Genomic DNA, 19313 nt, shown 5'->3' with positions numbered 1-19313 from the left:
TTGGCAATAGAAATTTGGTCAAAGTTTCAGTGTTACTAGTTTGATAGCTCTTTTTGTGCATGAGTTGTAGTTTCCGTAGAATGTAAAAATACTGTTTCTACGTAAATTACGTTTATCAGTTAATGTTATCACAAGATTTAATGACCTAGGTTAGAACCAATGTTCTATGGTGTACTTGCAAGGCAGTAGTTTAGTTTCCTGACTGGTAACATGTACAAATTTGCATATACATACATAAAAACGTAGCCCCCGAAATGAAATCACAAATACATCACTGAGTAGCATCCCTCCACCCCCAAGCAAACAGCTTAATTCGCACAGTGAGTACAGATATTATGTAAATTTAATAAAAGAAACTACAAGTGTGAAGATTTGAAGTAGAAAGACTTTACTAACAAGTGTTCAATTATCAAATTGAAATATTTTTAACTGTGGCGTTCCTCACTTCTGAGATGCATTTATTAGAAGGGTGACACAAGTAACTTTCATTCACAAGTTTGTGGAAGTCCTGTTTCCTGCACCAGAACAATGGTTGGGTATAATTAGTTTAATATAAATTGTAAGTCCAATAAAGTCGTTGATAATGATGATCCTGCCACAGTGCTCTTAGCCTTGTATAATTAAGTTAATTTGTAAATGAGGACCAATTTGGCATGACAAATGAATAGCGGTAATGACTAAAAAAATGAATCCAGAGTTTATGATATTTAGAAATGGCCAAAGCACAAACTAATTGAACAATGGCAGTAATTAACTTTGTTCTAAAAAAAAGCTGTTCAGTTAACCGTGAACGTGTCTACCACGTGTGTCGCCCGAGTCGAATCTGGTCGTGCTTCCATTTGTAAAGCAGGAGCTCAACATCTGGGCGTGCTAGATTACGCATACATTATCTGTGCCTTGCACGAAATTCGAACATTCTGGAATTAATCAGCAATCTTTTAAGGTAACAAAATTAATAATTATGTGATTTTTTTCGGCGTTCAAAAAATATATTAAGAAGGTATGTAATTTACAACTTTAATAATTTTATGTAAATATTGTAAAATACTAAATTGCATGATGTAATTTGATAGATCCATGGATACGTGTGAATATCGACCAAATTTCCTTGGTAATTTGTAGACAACCATTCGGTATAAAAGTGGACCAGATGTCTGTATATTTCGGGTTTCTTACACGATTGCTGGTATCACAGGTCAACCTCGAAGGGCCCCATGTCGGGCTCCAGCTTATACCTGAGCTAGTTTCTCATAAACCTGCTGCTTATGCTCTGTGTTCTTGCGATATCATCAAACCGTGAATAATTGTGGAAGTGTTGCCCTTTACTGATTTGCAAGCAGATCTGCATCTGGCAATCCGATCCAGGATTGCCAGTGGATAAGTTTTATTGTAATTGTGAATAACAGGTAATAAATCAAATTTTATTCGAAGAAAATTTCATAACATTTCCTTTCTAACTAAAGGAAAGGTTTAAATCCGACACCAGTGACCAGCCAGGGCCTGTCATCTGTTTACCCTATTAGCCTGAATGAGAAGTCCGATTAGGGTAAACTAGCTGTGACCATTACCAGTGTAGGTTCGTGTCACATGCAACAATAACCTCAAATCGGTCATTGTTTGACGCGGACAAAGAAGATGTACAGAATCTTCTGTGGGATTCAACATTGGCAATCAGTAATTAGGTGTTTCCGTTGATTTGCACTGTTCGAACGAATTGTGGCGATCCATCCTAATAACTCATGCATGTTTAATCTGATTTGCTGTAGTCCAGTCAACCCGCTTTACGTCACAGAAACGTTTGTGATGGAGTGAATGCTTTAGTGTCCAATATTACCGCGAGAGGGCGGTATTCACAGAGAATTGCTACTGTTAAGTATTGTTCAGTTTGCTTTTTGAGAATATGTACAAGCTTGTGTGAGCACATTTTATTATAAATTTAGAGAAAACATGTTTTTTCAACCGGCTGTTCAGACTCTGAAGGCAAGTTAAGTGAAATTAAAATAACAAATTGGACTTCCCCGATGGCGTAGTGATAACGTCGTCGCCTTGTAATCAAGCAGTCTCGGGTTCGATACATGGTGGAGGCCTTGTGTTTCGGATCCCACTTTAAACTGTAGGCGCAGTTCCGTGTTGTGTTGCTTATCACTTCTATGTGAAACTCGATTGTTGATTGCGTGGCACTCGGGCTAGGCCATTGTGCCACGTCTGTCTGGTATGTGCATGTTTTTTTTTTTACAAACTTAGAGGTGCCGTGTCGTTGTCATTTCGGTGTGAAACCCTCCTATAGTATTTCTCGTCGCCTGTCACAAGCAGTGGCGGCTGGCCAAGTGCAACAAGTGCAGATGTTTTCACCTAATTTTCAAATTAATATTGACATTTTTCATTTGCTTGTTAAATTTAACTATTTCCCAGCAGAACGCACACGATAATACTCAAATAACACGCCGCTCGGCGCTACGCACATATTGAGTTCGTCCCAACCCAAGAGCAAACACCGCTAGGTTGCGGAAAACTTAGCCGGTTGTCATGGCAACGGTGACGTCACCTAGCGTTGGCCTTGAACGGGTGTCGCCTTCTAGATGAAGCAGTTCTCTCGTCGGAGAAAACATCGCATCCAGTGCTTGTGGCAAAATCTTCGCGTTCTCGCGAGATCTTGTTCCGCGTGTGTGTTTCGCGTTTCCTATCGTGTGTTGTGTTCATGTGTTGAGCTGTGGTTTCTACAATGAACCCAGTAAATGACTTAGTGTGTAATTTGTTGCAGACACCATTTTCCAGATGGACGGATGAAAACAAAAAAGACGTTTTAAATTGGGGGGGGGGGGGGCACTGGCACTTACTATTTGTTTTCATTGCCTATAAATATACTTCTTCACCTGTTATTTTAGGCACGAGCCGACTCGCTTTGATCTGAAAGTTCCCTTATTCAGTTCCTCCATTTCATAGCCGAAGAGCAAAACGAGACTCTAATAAGATCACTTTTCAATTTTAATATTTCGTTTCCTTTGTTTCTCTTTAATAGGATTAGCTAGATCTTATTTTCTATTATAACCCGTTGTACCATTTCCATATGGATCCATACAGAGCAGTTTCTGTGACGATCATTCATCACAACCTTAATTGGTTACATAGCACAAAGGAAATCTTGCATTATTCTAGTAATCATTTAAGCAGGCTAGGGGATGTAGGGAAATTGAATGGAAAGCTATTTTAATTTCTCAAATTGAGTTGTAGGATGTTGTTGCCTGATTAACCTTGCTAATTTGTTTCATTAGGCTAATCGCAGTGGCGAGGATTCAAAGAATGATGGACGAAAAGAAACAAAGAGTACATGGGCTACTTTGAACATATCATAGCAGCATTTTCCTCGAGAGACTAAGTCAGAATTGCCACCTTCGAATTGGTATAGGTTACTATGTTGTATTTTCGATTATATTTAAGGTCGTTTTTATAAGGTTAATCGCGACGAAGTTGATTTCAATTTGTACTTACGTTAATTTACGTCTTTTTCAGCTACTATGGCCAATCGCGACGATGAAGCTGAGTGATGATTAGATGAAATTGATGAAGGGGCGCACACAAATGGACTCGAATCTGCAAAATTTGGTAGCGAGAAAGAATGTTGACCAATTAACGCTCTCGTGCACCGAACAAGAGCGACGATTGATTAATTTGATTTATTTTACTTCGCTTTTCTGCCACTTTTGGTTAATCGCGAAAATGAGGATGACCGATTACATGAGAAAATTGATGAAGGGACACTCACAAAGAACACCCATGCCCACACCGGGTTCGAACCCGGGTCCCCTGGCGTCGTACGCGCTATGACAACCGCTCCACCATATTGTACTATTTTTCTTGTACTATTTATTATTTCGAAATCGTTTCTATTGGGGTCAACCCTCAAAACTAGCTCGTCGGTACATCATTTTGATAGGGTGACCAACTTCCCTGTTTTTCCGGGACTCTCCCGCATCTGTCGCAGGCACAAGTCCTGAGTTTCGTCATGCTTTTCAAAAGTCACAATACCAATTTCAAAACGTCAAACGTTTTGTTTACAATCATTCATTCTTATGCAGAACAAAACCTGGAACAAAAAATTGACGTTGTGGGTTGCGTTGATTCACACATGAAAACACACGCTCGCTTTGTTACAAACTAATGAAAAAAACTGTCAGATTTTCCCAATTGCCAACTGAGATGTATGTAGGACTGAGATCCTGTATCTGGCCTCCAATGTATTCCAGTTCTGCTGTTTATGTTAATTACTCCGTTTTAATGCAATTCTATTTCAATGCAGGCATATTTGTCAGTGTGAATCCGCGTGCAACTGATATTCTTTTCCATTTCGTAACTGCGAATAGGCACGAGTTGGCAGCCAGTTTTCACCTGGTTGAACTTATAAGACTCATTGAATCATTCGGCATAAACATCTTCACCCCACCTCATCCCACAAGGGAAGAAACATACGTCATTGTAACTCAGCTGAAAACGACAGCGTATGAACATGCTTGTATAACAATGCCCACAATTCAGTAAATTAATTCATACTCCATCCACAGAAAGTACATACCTTGGCAATATGTAGAATTTGTGCTACAGAAGTTCACACAGATAACGTTCTGATAATTCAACACCAGTCTCAATAGGTGAAACTGTGTGCGAGACAGCTGTGAAATGCCATTTAACCTTAAATCCCCATTTATGTTAACACCTGGATGGAACGTTTTGCGTTTTGAGGCAGCCCCATCATTGCTCTACAAGAAACTATTGGTTTAAAGGCTCTGCTTTAAAGTAGGAATTTATTTCGATTTTTGTCCCCATTTTAAGAATTCTGGCCCACTGTGAGCTGTTGTAGTTCGTGGAGATAATCCTTCGACCATTTCTTCCAAAAATGTTGTTCTAATTGCTGAATACGTTGCCACCCATTATCAAGCCTTAGTGAAAAGTTGTATAAAGGTAGTTGGTTTCATTAGAAGAAATTTTCTGTTTAATTTTTCTGTACCTACGGTTGTAAAAATATATGTCACACTCGTTCGTCCAGTACTGGAATACTGCAGTCCCATATGGACTCCACAGTACAAGACATGGCAAGAGAAAGTGGAGAGCGTCCGAATGCAGTTTGTGAAATGGCCGTGCTTCAAGGTGAACATTGAATATCACAAAAAGAACTATACATCTTTATGCAAGCATTTCGGTCTGGAAACTTTGTTCAACAGAAGAGTCGTCAGTGATGTCATTTTTTTTTTTACAGAAACTGATTAATCACGGCTGTGAGTGTTCTGCACTGTTAGAAAGTATAAACTTTAATGTAGGCCGACACAGTGCAAGAAACAGAAAATTATTCTACACGGAGAGGTCAAAGGTCAACACGCATAGGTTTTCACCTGCAGTGCGTATACAGGACACGGTGAATGAACTATTAAAAACTGTAGACTTTGATATGTTCACAGACTCACGTAGTGTGCTGAAAAAAAAGATAATCACAACAATAAGTTCATAAATTGATGTAAATATTGTGTACATAGACGTTCATACGTACTTTCATGTATTTTTTCTCTCTTCTATCTTGTTATTTATTCACAGTGTATTATGTTCAACATAATTGGGACATGTATCCTGTGCTGAACAAATAAATAATAATAATAATCTAGAAAGACTGTTTTGGGGCAAGTTAGTTAAATCAGGCTCAGGTATGGACATGAGAGGTGAGGGGTGGGAATTGAGGCCCTGCATGTAATAAACGACGATGTTCTGATTCAATTATGAGTTGCGTCAGTTGATGTTTTGTTGGTAAAATTAATTGATATTTGCTCTCATATGGCAATTCTAACTTTTCGAGTCTTCCCCAACTCATAACAGCTGTCTGTCATCAATAAATGGATGAAGATCCTTGAGAGGACTATTTTTGATAGTTGTTTCCCTTCTAAATCGTGAATTTCTTAAAGAAAGGAAATGCGTTGAACAATTAAGATGCATTTCATTACTGTTGCACATTGCATCTTAACATTGTAAATGAATCTATAGCATGTTGCTACTACACGAAGCAATCTCTGTAATGTAGAAAATCTCAACATGAAATCTGCCTCTCTTGCATGAATCTTGCTAAACATTGATGTAGCGATCTTCCTTTGTTCAGTTATTCTGGTTAGCTATTTTCCACAACATGTAATGGCCAAGTATCTTCTCTTAACCACGTAGGTTGATTCCACCAAATTTTCGAATCCTTGAGGGCTCTTGGTCCCGCTCCCCTTGTTATTAAATCTGCTGGATTGCACTTGGATGTGACATGATGCCATTGGTTAATCACAGAAAGTTCCTGGATCTGTGCGACACGGTTACCTACGAAGGTTTTCCATCGAGTGGAGGACGCTGCTAGCCACCCAAGTACGATTTTTCAATCTGTCCAAAAATATGTATTGTCAATTGGAATTATCAGAATTGGTGTTATTTTCTTACCTAGTTTAGCTAATAGATGAGCACTGCACAATTCTAGTCGTGGCAGAGTAACCTTTTTTATTGGCGCTACTCTTGACTTTTTGCATAGTAATTTAACGTTGATTCTTCCTGGCTCATCTCTTGATCTACAAATATAAATGCAACAACCATAAGCTCCTTCTGCTGCGTCGCAGAACCCATGTATCTGAATGTAATTTGTCCTTCCTGTTGTCAGTACAAATCTCTCTATTTGGATGTGAATTGTATCTGGTAGTTGTTGATACAACTTTGTCCATTGGTTCCAAAACCTGAATCATACCACTCCAAATCTTTGTTGACAATAAAGGAATATAGAAGTTAAGATTGGATGCTCGTTATATTTTCTCAGAACCCAGAAAATAATGTTTTGTTTCTTTGTTCTTGTTTGTTTGAATAGTTCTACTTTGGACACTACTGTTAGCTTGTTTAAAAGTATCATTCATAAACTTAATTTATACCATTTAATTTTTCTTGTTTGGTAAGTGCGTTTCTCGAATTGGTTTTATTAAATGCTGCTCCATCTAGTGGACAAAGAAGTTAACGTGGAAGGTAATATAATTTGTAGGTGTGGAAATTCGGATAATACCTACACTCTGTAACGGGAATCTGTGGAGCAAGACTGCGCATAAAGGGAGAGATGGGGAGAAAGCAAGTGCGCAAAGCAGTGCGCGCTGCTGCAAACGGCTAGTAGATGCATCCGCATTTTCCCCTTCATGCACTCACTTCCACTTTCAAGCGTTCATTTGTCTAGGCTTCTCGACTCACCACTTGCGCAGTTTCGTTAGCTTGCTCCAGGGGTTCTATGGACAGAGTGTAGTACAACAATTGGGCATTTTTTATTGTTTTCTCCTTTGTTGCAGATGAGGGAACCTGGGTGTCCGTACATAACAGACAAGAGCCAGGCGAGGGTGCAGGTGGAATGGGGAGACTCTTACCTGCTGTTCCAAGCCACTTACCACAAGTACGACGACGTCTGCAGGGTTCACAATTACCAGATGAGGTAAGATAGGCTGTACGCTCTTAGATGCTGCCGTAGAATTTACACAATTCTTCCGTTAAAATTTCACAGTATGCTTGTTAATTTTTAAGAAACGGGACGCAACCGTTTTTCTTTGTAACATTTTCCCCTCTCGTTGTTTGTCTCTAATGTTTCTCTCCCTCCCTCTGTCTTTCTCTCCATCTATCTGTCTCGCTCTACATCTGTCTTGTCTTTTTCCCTCCGTCTGTCTCTCTCCATCTGTCTTGTCTCTCTCCCTTCGTTTTTCCATCTGTCTTGTCTCTTTCCCTCTGTCTTGTCTCTCTCCCCCTGTCTTGTCTCTCTCCCATGTCTGTCTCTGTCCATCTGTCTTGTCTCTCTCCCCCTGTCTTGTCCCTCTCCCGTGACTGTCTCTGTCCATCTGTCTTGTCTCTTTCCCTCTGTCTGTCTCTCTCCATCTGTCTTGTATCTCTCCATCTGTCTTGTATCTCTCCATCTGTCTTGTCTCTCTCCCCTGTCTGTCTCTCTCCATCTGTCTGTCTCTCTCCCCCTGTCTGTCTCTCTCCCTTCGTCTCTCTATCTGTTTGTCTCTCTCCATCTGTCATCTCTCTCTCCATCTGTTATGTCTCTCTCGATCTGTCATGTCTCTCTCTCTCTCCATCTGTCTTGTCTCTCTCCCAATGTCTTCTCTCTCTCCCCTGTCTGTCTCTCTCCCTTCGTCTCTCCATCTGTTAGTCTCTTTCCCTCTGTTTGTCTCTCTCCATCTGCCCTGTCTCTCTCCCCTACCTGTCTCTCAGCCCTGCCTGTCTCTCTCTCCCTCCGTCTCTCCATCTGTCTTGTCTCTCTCACCCTCTCCCCTTGTCTGTCTCTCTCTCCCTTCGTTTCTCCATCTGTTTGTATCTCTCCCTTTGTCTGTCTCTCTCAATCTGTCTTGTCTCTCTCCCCCTGTATGTCTCTCTCCCCCTGTCTGTCTCTCTCCCTCCGTCTCTCCATCCATCTGTTTGGCTCTCTCCCTCGGTCTGTCTCTCTCCCCTTCTGCCTCTACCTCTCCCTCTCTCCGTCTCTTCTGCCTCCTCTGTATCTCACCCATATCTCTCCCTCTGCTCCCTCCTGCCTCTCTGTATATACAGTAGTACCAACTTACATGGGTCCGTGTGACTCAACCCCAACTAATAATTTTCCTTACAACCACTATTATTATACGTGACAAGTTTATAGGGAGAAGTGGTTATGACATTAATGTTTTGACAAGAACTATGAAATAAGTATTGAAGTTGAGCCAACTCCTTGTTTTAAAAAAAGTTTGTCTCACGGGCATACATAATCTCGTTCACTTCTGCTCTGTACCAAAGAACCTTTTACGGGTCAAACACCGCCTGCCTTTGAAAGAAATCCACAGATGGAACCCATTCTCCGTGTAGACAATTGAACGCTGCCCCACAATCTAGTTATGTGCTTCCGGCGGCCTCTTTGATCACTTTCCTTCGGTTTTCAATATCCTCCAGTCGAGTGGAAGGCTTCAGCAACGGCATATTCGAACGAAGGAAACTCGCATGCAATTTCATCCACGCTCCGTCCCAGAAAAAAGAAAGTTTCTTTTTTCGTGTCCTGCAAAGAAAAAAATGTGGGGAATGGAAATTGAATCGACTAAAGCCACTCAGTTGTAGTGAAACCCTCAGAGTTCTGCAATGTACCTTTTCATTTATTGGACGTTCTTCTGTGCATGTACATCGTAGTACAGTGGTCCCCACAGTGTTCGCCGTGGCGCCCTGGGGCCTCTGTGGGTGGGTCACGGGGGCGCCGCGAAAAGTTCCATATTTAGTACTTTTTAATTTTACTTTTTCCTTTCCTGTTGATATCTTGATGTAAAATGGCTACAGCCGGATTGCGCACACTTTTCCGGTTTTATCAGTGGTATCTGATAAGCCGTTGACAAGCTGTCACAATGTACAGGATTGCGCACAAAAAAATGAGGCGATGTTTTCAGATGTAAAATGTTCTCAAGCCGTTCTCACTTCTGTTGTGTTTGATTGTGGGTGTGTTTGTGTGTGGACTTACACGTGTTTTTGCAGTCATTAACCTAACCTAACCTAACCTAACTTTTGAGTTTGATTAAATTGGTATGATTTACTATTTTATTTCAAATTTCTTTCTCTCTTCTTGTCTAAAGAAAAAAAAACAGTTTTGCGCACAGACTTTAAAGCTATCAAAGTGGCAACGTTCGATCAAAATCTGTGCCCAAAACAGGTCAGTGAGATTTGTGCGCAATCCTGGATCTAAAGTGTGCGCAATTCGGTTGCGGCGAATGGATTTTTCTGTGTTCAGGATTCTTCAATTAATTTTTTTTAAAAAAAATTCTGAATTTGAAATATGATAATTTTTTGTTAACTTAAGGCAAGCAACCCAACCATGCTAACTGAGCGTTGAAAGTGTTAAATAGGCCTACATTCTGACTGGGGCGCCGCGGAAGAATCTTGAAACACTAAGGGCACCGTGAAACGAAAAAGTTTGGGGACTCCTGTCATAGTAGAAAACAGCATAGAAGTTCTCAGTAAACCCAACTTCCAAATTATTAGGTGGTTGCCAGAAATCCTCCCACACCCTCTACCCACTGCGCTAAGCATCCACCGGTAACGAGGGTACATTTTCATCCCTTTCTCGTCCCCTCCGAAAACAATATAACACTCACTTACAAGCAGGGGGCGGGGATTTGCCACTAGGCTACAGCTTAGGGGTAGCAAGTCCAGGTGGAGCGCACAAAAATGAGAAGCTGAAGGGGCAGAATTATTGACAAAGACCTTAATAGTGAGATAATATCAAATTAAAGGGCATCCCCGATGGCGTAGTGGTAGCGTCGTTGACTTCTAATCAAGGGGTCCTGGGTTTCGATACCCGGTGGAGACACGTGATTCGGATCCCACTTAAACTGTGGGTCCAGTCCCGATTAGCCTTACTGTGCATAAAGTGTACTCTACACACCAAATCATTCCAATAGCAAATTAAACATGTCATGGTCTTTTACTTGTTTATTTCATGAAAGAAGGTAGAAGGAAGTTGTTTCTGGCAGAGTGGCTACCGTAATGTAGTGTCGGTTTCTATTTCTTTGGTGCGTGTGCTGTATTAGTGTTGTGCGGCGAAATGTATAGTGCAAGTGGCGCTTAAAACGAAAACTAAGTTTAATGAATCATTTTTAATAAGATGTGTCTATATTTTAGTCTACAAGTGTTATTAATACAGAACATGCAATTAATGGAAGTGAAGTACCATGATAACGAAAGTGTTGATGATAATAATAATAATAATAAAGTGTCAGCAGGGCCCAAAACAAAGGATAGCCAAGCGGTCCAAATGTTATAAATCCCCCTGCTTACAAGATAAAGTTTTAAACCTTTCAATGCAATGTACATAGAGTCAGATTATTTTGATAACAACTCCAGCTGATCGCGCGAGTCCAGTAAGTGAGCCTACCAACCGTCCAGTGCTTGAGCAACAGGGATAGCGATAGGTGCTGGGTAGAGATGACGCAAGCGGCTCGTTTGTTGATTGGTTGCTCCGGGACTTATGACTCGCTCCAAAGCTGCCAATGCAAAACAGCCAGAGATGTTACGAAAGTAATCTCACTCTACCTATTTTTTATGGGTACACACGTAGGAAAGGACGAGAGGGTCAAAACCGTATCTGCATATTTCCTAAGAAGTGTTCATCAAAGGAAGAATAACACACTTGCTGGTGATACATTCGGACAAAGAAATATTTCTAATGTAAAACCCTTGTTTGTTTTCGGTGGAAAATCTCCCCTCCCAAATATAGCCAGAATGAAAGAAAACTTTACTAATTACTAATAGGATATCTCAAGGCTCATGTAGCACTCAAAACATGTAGCTCCGAACATTACCGAAGTCACAGTATGTTCCAAAGGAAAATGGAAAACATCAAATGTGATGTATGCACAGTATGTCTCATCCCTGGTGTCAACGACCTCACCTGAATGTGACACATATGCAAGGGCTCCCGCAAGGAGGGGCTAGGGGAGCACTTGCCCCCCCCTGGGAATTCTGAAAAAAGTTAATGCAATTCGAATGGTGAAATTGGCTTATAAGCCGTAAATTACAGCAACTATTATTATTATTATTATTATTATTATTATTACTATTTAAAGTATGGTTACATTTAAGCTTACAGTCTATTTTACGTTAATTATCTCGTAGATATACACAATATGGAAATTAAAAATGTATGTAATTTTAAAAAATACTAATAGTAGTAGTGGTAATAACAAAAATGATATTATGAAAAATTATAGCAATAATAATAATAAATTGTACGACTCTGCCCCCCCCCCTGAAAAAAAATCCGCGTGCGCCCTTGCACATGTCATATCTCGGCGTTTAAGGTTAAACGTATGACAATTATACATGTTAGTTGCCATTTGAATATTTTTGTAGTCAGGTGTGCCGAGTTCTTCGTGGGGAGAGGTAGATCTTGAGGTGGGAGCGTCGCTGTGACGTGTTGGTCGGCTGAATCACCTCAAAGCTTCTCATCGCCTCGCGGCTCGAGCAGTTTGAACAGCTGATGGAGAGATAGGTCAAACTGTGGCAGCAGCTCAAGGTTACTTCCGAATGCGGAAGTATGTAGGGGAAGGAAGGGTAATGTGGCCAGTGCGGGCAAAGTGGCCATGTGAGTTTTCTTCGCTGTATAGCGCTTCCGCCACGCGGGAGCCGGACGAAACAGTCGCCACGGATGCTGTCAGTGTTGTCTGACTTTGAAGCGGGAGGCTGCACTTTTCTATATGTGAACTCATTTCATTGTTTTTTCGCAAGTCTGATTTTAGCTAAGTGGCACAAATTGTTGATTATAGCTAAATGATAGTAAGTGTTATAATTATCCTATGCTCTTGTGCTGTTTGATCAGCGTTAAATAACCTTTTAAATTGTGTGTGTTTGACAACGCTAAGTCATGTAGGTTAGGCGTTAGACCACAGTTTTTGTAATGACGTCATTCCTGGCAAAATGGCCACGAAACAGACAGACTCGAAAGGCAATGAAGGATGGATTAGGTATTTAAAATGTAAGAAGTGTGCACATGAAGAGTGCCCCGGTTGTGACGAAGAAGATGATTGATTGAGTGTGAATTTTGCAAATAGGCCTACTCCTAATCCTTTATTGATAGACTATTGATTACGAATTATTTCTTTATCTTGTAAAGATTTCATACTTAAGATAATGCTTAAAAAACATAATACTTATTCTTAATGTGTATTACTTCAGCTGGTGTTGATTAAATACACACTCTGAATCAATGTGATTTGTTCATTTACCTATGCAGGTAAAATGGGAAGGAGCTGGCCACTTTACACAACCTAGGCGGGCAAAGTGGCCACTTAGTACTTTTTTTTAAAAAAAAGTAACGTGTACATTTCTAAACAACAAGAATTTAAAAAATTAAATAGAAATTGGAAGTAAAGTTATTATACTTACTATTGGTCTTTGTTTCTATAACTTTGCTGATTAAAAAGGTATGATAAGAATTCATCAAACCTTAGAGTGGCCACTATAAATTTCCTTCTCCTACGTACGGGTGGTTAGCTGAGTAATACTTGCAATTATCCGTTTGCGTGTTATAAATAGTACTTCAATAAAACTGATTCTCTTAACTTCCCGTAATCATAATCTAGCAACCACATACATCGATGGCTTTTCTTTCTGGTTTCGTCTGTAATAAAAGAGACTCCTCTCGCGATAGTGGATCGAACATTCCAACCAAGGGGATGGCTCCTTCCTGTTTCCAAATTTGGAGGAAAAATTATTGACAACTGGTAGCAGAGAGAGATCTAGAGGTACACCGTCAAATACACACATACGTGAGTGTGTGTGTGAATTATACAGCGTGTCCATAAATATACTGTCATACTTTAAAGTGGTATTACGTCGCTTTGGATAATCGTATTTAAATGAAATTGGTGACATTTGAAAGAAAAACTCAAATATTTTATTTTACAACTCATAGACATTGAATGTGGCCCCCCACGAGTGGCCCTGCAGACATCAATGCGATATTCCCATTCATGCCACACACGCCATAACCACAGGGATGGACTGGATTGCAGAAGTGATGCGAATTTGCAGGTTTTGAGGCAATGAGGGTACATAGACACAATCTTTTATGTAACCCCATAAAAAAAAGTCACAGACCGTCAAGTCAGGTGACCTCGACTTCAATCCGTACGCTGAACCTTCATCAAACTCTGCGTGGAATGATAAAACACACCAACACGTTCACCAAACTCTGCGTGTAATGATATTCTAAAACACACCAACTACGTTCTTAAATCTTCTGTAATAACAACACAATTTTAAAGGAAAATATTCACATGTAACCTGCCTGCCTGCTAAATATCCAACAATGAACCCGCATCGTCCATTGTTGTCAGGAGTGAATTTATTTCAGTTTCTATGTTTGATATCGTTCATTGTTGTCCATTGCTGATATTGGTGTCCATTGTTGACATGCACAAAAATATTTTGTTTTTCTTTCAAATGTCACCAATTTCATTTAAATACGATTATCCAAAGCGACGTAATATCACTTTAAAGTATGACAGTATATTTATGGACACGGTGTACTATGACATACATTTTTATTATGGTATTAATTTGTTAACTTTTTTATTTAGTTTTTGGTTTATATTGATATAAATCAATTATACTAATATTTGTCTTGCATTCTTGTTTTGATTTTATTATTCATATATTCTTATTGGTGAAGATCTGTGAATGATCTCTTAAAAGAGAGAGAGAGAGAGAAATCATGCAACTCACACAAACATTCATTATCTTTCGTTATTCGATATTTATCCTTCGTTATTGTGTGTTCAATATTATCTTTAGTAAAGTGAGTGTTTTTATTAGGAGCGAATTTACAATGTAGAGAATGTCTCCATTTTGTTAATATTTGGTATGCTAACTAAATTTGGACTTCTAATCACGAATCTCTTGTTAAAATGTGGGTGTCACGTGTGGAAATCGGGGAAAAATCCGATATAAGTGGATTTTTTTTAGAGCTGTATCGCATTCTTTTACGAACAAAATTTTAACTAAGCCTGCCTAAACTAACCTAACTTTACCGGAAATGGTTCGTGGGGCTATCCGTGAATGGTTTGTGGGGCTACCCGTGCATGGTTCGTGGGATATAAACATATAAGTTTTGTAGCACTAGCTTCCTCACTGCGCAAGACGCCATTTTTTAAAAAAGAACGCTCGAACACCGTTGCCAAGCTTACCGGCCACGTCCATCCTCCTCCACACTCCACTTAAATAACTGTTGCACATTAACAATTTTATCACTCCTCTGTCCCACCATGCTTCAACGATTAATGCTCTGCAAATAACGAAGCAACAGTGTGGCAACGCTGTAGACAGCGCAACGAATGCCGAACGTCACTTGTTCATATCATCAAGCATGGTTCCTATGTTTCTGTATGGAGAATGATCGCGGTAATGAAGAACGTAATTTTGCAACATATACGTGCACAATTTCTACACGTCACCCCCAAATCTTAACTCCAGATACGTTACCAGGACTGCATATTTAGTGTGTATAAGAAGTATCAAAGAAATTGGAGTCATGCTCTGTATTGTACATTCTTACCTTTTATTAAAACAAAATAAAGATCTATTGGTCTTATCGCCCTCTTAAAAAAATATAGCCTACTTTTCAGGATAGGTTAGACGCATTAGGGCATCTTCGTGCTTCTGGTATGAAAGTATGTTAAATTAAAACTAATTGCTTAATTTTTGTCGCTTATAGCAAAAACTCTCCTCCAGAATGTTTTTGATGGGGGATTTTTTATAACACGATTGTTGGTGGGGGAAATCCCCCTGTCCCCCCCCAGGATTTCGCGCCCTGATGGCACCAGAGCAATTCTGCCCAGATGCGCAATTTCGTAGCCGCTGCTGTACGATTTGATCGTGAAAATTTAAGATGAATTATAACAAAAACAATATTCTCTTTTCATGAGTTATCGCACGCTTTGCGTTCGGCTTATTCTGTCGAAGCAGTTGCGCGAAACCTTTTCTCATATTTATTCGCTAAAGCGTCGTCCCACCGTTTTGACGATTTTTGCATTCCTGCATATGTTGCAAATACTAGAGACAGCAAAGTCAAGAGGGAGGTCGAATATCCCTAGGTCTCGTTTCAGAGCTGCGGTTTGGAAGGGGGCTTAACACCAGGGAGAGACCAATAAAGGGTAAATCCTCGTCTCCCGACCTTTGCCCCCCTTCCCCTTCACACACAGAGAGACCTAGCAGGCCAGTGGTCAGCTGAAATAACACCAAAATGGATTTTTCGGAGGCCGGGCTTCAAGAAGGAAAGCACACAAGTTGCATCCAACGGTAAATCAATGTTTCCAACCTCTCGCAGGAAGGCCAACACCGATTCACCTGATGCTGTTATTCTAACGAGCTCTAGGCAGTGGCGTGTCCAGGATTTTTAAAAGGGTGGGGGGTACGTATACTTTTTTCATGGTTGTTAAAGGTTCATGATCTCATAAATTCTAATGGGTTCTACTGGGTTACACAACAGGACCGGAACGTTTTCTCTAGATTCGGTCCAACTTGTGTATTGTTGCATTGAAACAGCGTTCCTGGACCGTATTTAAATTGATCCGTAAAAAGGTTCCTGGACCGGAATTGAATTTATTGAATATTCCTGAACCTTTAACAACCTTGATTATTTTTGTATGAGCCTTCATTTTGCAATGTTTTCCTGTCTTTGACGTTCTATTTTTATCAGTCCTGGATCAAAGGGGAGTTATGACCCCCTACCTTCTCTTTGGGCACGCCACTGGCTCTAACTTTACACAATGGAAAGAACAAGCCTGAGATTCAAGGACGTAGGAAGTGTTGAACTTTGCTCTGAACGGTAAAAAATGCTATTTTGAATTTCTAATTAGTCAAGGAACTTTTCCTTCGTTTATGTGTAAGGTGTGTAAGGTGTCTAATGACACCCAGTCAACCACGTGGTACAACCACGTGCAGACTAGCGAGGCTCTGGCGTCTGGACTCACAGCCAAGTTAATCCTCTGTGGGGCTCGTGTTGTGTTGTTCTGTCATCCGTCTCATCTTATCATCCTCATCTTCGCGATTAGCCAAAAGTGGCAGAAAAGCGAAGTAAATAAATCAATCAATTAAATTTACAAAGACAACGTGTTTTAACGTAAGATGAAAATAGTATTGTCCGCTGAAATTTTTTGCACACTTAATCTCAGGAAACTTGGCTACATTGATTTGTCGTTGCATTCTAGCTCTAAGGTTCAACTCGGAGTGGTAACATCGTCGCGTCGTAATCAAGAGACCCCGGATTCGATTCCGGGTTGGGGCACATAGTGGTTCGAGCCCCATTTGAAACTGTAGGTCCAGTCCAATTAGCCTATTTGTGCATAAAGTGGACTTAAAAACTAAAAGTAAAAAACGACGTCCAGTTGGAAATTTTATTAAAGATAACAGTTTTGTGCGTCTTTTCTTTAACAGCAACGAAAGTATAATAAATCTTTATTTTTCCTATTATTTTTACAGAAACAGTATACTTTTCAAGTTGCAAAATACTTTCTCTTAGATACTTTGCTTGCAGATATGGAAACACTGCTTGACGTTTTTTTAAAAAAGGTGGAAGCACTGGATCCGGAAAATATTCACGTTTGCGAAGAATTTATTATTTTTAACTCAAAATTTAATGAACGAAAATAAAATGAAACCATGCCTTTGTGTAGGAGCTCGTTTGCAAAAGGTCAAAGGTCTTATTGTTGAAAAAAAAGGGCCAGTGTGCATTTTTTTCGTTCATCAACAGTAATTAGTATTGTAGTCAAAATAAATTAAGAATTGCCATTTCGAAGCTAAACCCGCAAGTTCTCATGATGAAAGGAAGGTGTGGAAAAATATATAAACCGCGTCAAAGAGTGCACTGTCACTAATTTGTATCTCCAGTCTTCGTGGTGTAGTGGTTAGCATGTCCTGTCCCTTTCTTTCTGTAATTATTTCATGCTTCAATAGGATCTGAATGTCAGTCACAAAGAGCTTAAATATCGACTTCAACTAATTACGCTCCAATGCATGGGAGCCCGCGAAAAAATTTCCAAAGGGGATCCTAAAGTTAGATATATTGGCATAATGTTTGCATGTGCATGAGAAAGAAGTGTTCTAAGGGATATAGCAATGCTATTCAGTGAAGTGACGAGGGAACATTCGGGGAAATATGTTTTCTTAAAGTTTAATATATATATATATAAATAAAATATCAATATCTTCTTCTAAAGATGTTAAGAAAAATTTAATAAAATAATACAGAGCATTCCCTGACATTCGCTACGAGACTCGGCGGCAAGCGACCCGGCGTCAAGGCTTGTCTCTCCCGGTGAACGGGTCCGCGACAGTCGCACGCTACAGTCTGTTTTTTTTTGCTCTCCCTGCTTTCGCTCTCTTTCCCTTTCTGTTGACGTTGCAGACTGTCGCCAGTATAATCCTCCCTCGGAAGTCGTGTTGTGTCGTGTCCGTGTGTTGAAGATTGTGGCTTAATATGGCACCACAAAAGTTTACATTACAACAAAGGATTTATCTTGTCGAGTGTTTCTTCGGAAAGAGGAATTGTGCAGAAGTGCAACGACGTTTTGCAACGAAATTTCCTCGTGTTCGCGATCCACATAGGACCACTATATTAAACCTCGAAAGAAAAATGGGAAATCTAAGAAATAAAGTATACAAAGACAATCCGCACACCATCCGTGAGTTAAAAGATAGTATTGTACGAGAATTACAGTAGACGAACTTGCACGTGTAAATGCCAATTTCCTTCGGAGATGCCAGGAATGTGTTGGAGCAGAGGGACATCATTTTCAACACCTTCTGTAGTCAAGGTTAGTACACAATATGAAAACTGTAATTTTAATATCCGACTCTGCCGACTGTCGCGGACCCGTTCACCGGGAAAGACAAGCGCTGATGCCGGGCCGCTTATCGCCGAGTCTCGTAGCGAACGTCAGGGATTAGATTAAATAGAATTCTGAAAAGAAATTTTGGAAAATAAATTCAGATTAGATACCATAGCAGAATTTCAAAACCGGCTGTTTTAAATGGTAGCGAATGTTGGACATCGTCAACATGTGATAAAACTAGAATAAATTGTTCACAAATGAGAGTTTTGCTGCATTTATGTGGGGAAACCTAACGAGGCAGAATTAGAAGTGAATAAATTCGAAATTAATGGAAGGTCGACGCAATGGTGGAAGTAATTAAAAAATATCAGCTAAGTGGAATAAACAAGTTCTGAGGATGCAACCCGTCCACCTCGAAAATTATTAAATTAGAAGCCGGAAGAAATTTAGGAAGACCATACCGCCGATGGAATGATCAATTTTCGTATCTTCTTCTGGATTATTGAAATCACGATGATTGTCCTTCTGCAATGTAATCTTCCGTTTTTTGAACTGCATTGGTACATGTAGAAGAACACCATGCCAATCCTGAAAACTTCACTGAAAGTGAGTTTCACCAGAAATTGGCATACTTTTCATATATTTTGCACGAACTAAATGTTCTGAATGTATCTCTACAATGGAATTATATCCCACATTCTGCACCTATCAGACAAACTCTGTCAGCCTTGAAATTAAGTTGCAGCTTTGTAAGAGAAAGATTGAAGATGAAAACATGATGATTGCTTAGAGCATGTTGTTAGAAGAAACAGGACTGCAATGGAATAAAGAAATCAAATATATGTTTGTGAAACACTTGTCACAAATTCATCTTCACTTCGGAAATTACGAGGGTAAGTCATTAAATAACAGGAACTTTATTCTAAACTTTATGGAGAT

At 39.9% G+C, this 19313-nt stretch overlaps 1 protein-coding gene across 4 annotated transcripts in view; it reads left to right on the top strand.

Annotated features, from left to right (window-relative positions):
* LOC146001672 (uncharacterized) overlaps positions 1-19313 on the top strand; it is a 713225-nt gene that overhangs the window by 655141 nt on the left and 38771 nt on the right. For all 4 annotated transcript variants that reach the window (XM_083139297.1, XM_083139295.1, XM_083139296.1 and 1 more), the window contains one exon: positions 7335-7474. In XM_083139297.1, the coding sequence (XP_082995423.1) occupies positions 7335-7474 (140 nt within the window). The remainder of the gene's footprint in view (positions 1-7334; positions 7475-19313) is intronic.

This window comes from Lepisma saccharinum, chromosome 17 (assembly GCF_977018435.1).
Source record: "Lepisma saccharinum chromosome 17, izLepSacc3.1, whole genome shotgun sequence".
In the NCBI taxonomy this organism is placed as follows: Eukaryota; Metazoa; Arthropoda; class Insecta; order Zygentoma; family Lepismatidae; genus Lepisma; species Lepisma saccharinum.
This window is presented reverse-complemented; position numbering and strand designations above follow the sequence as displayed.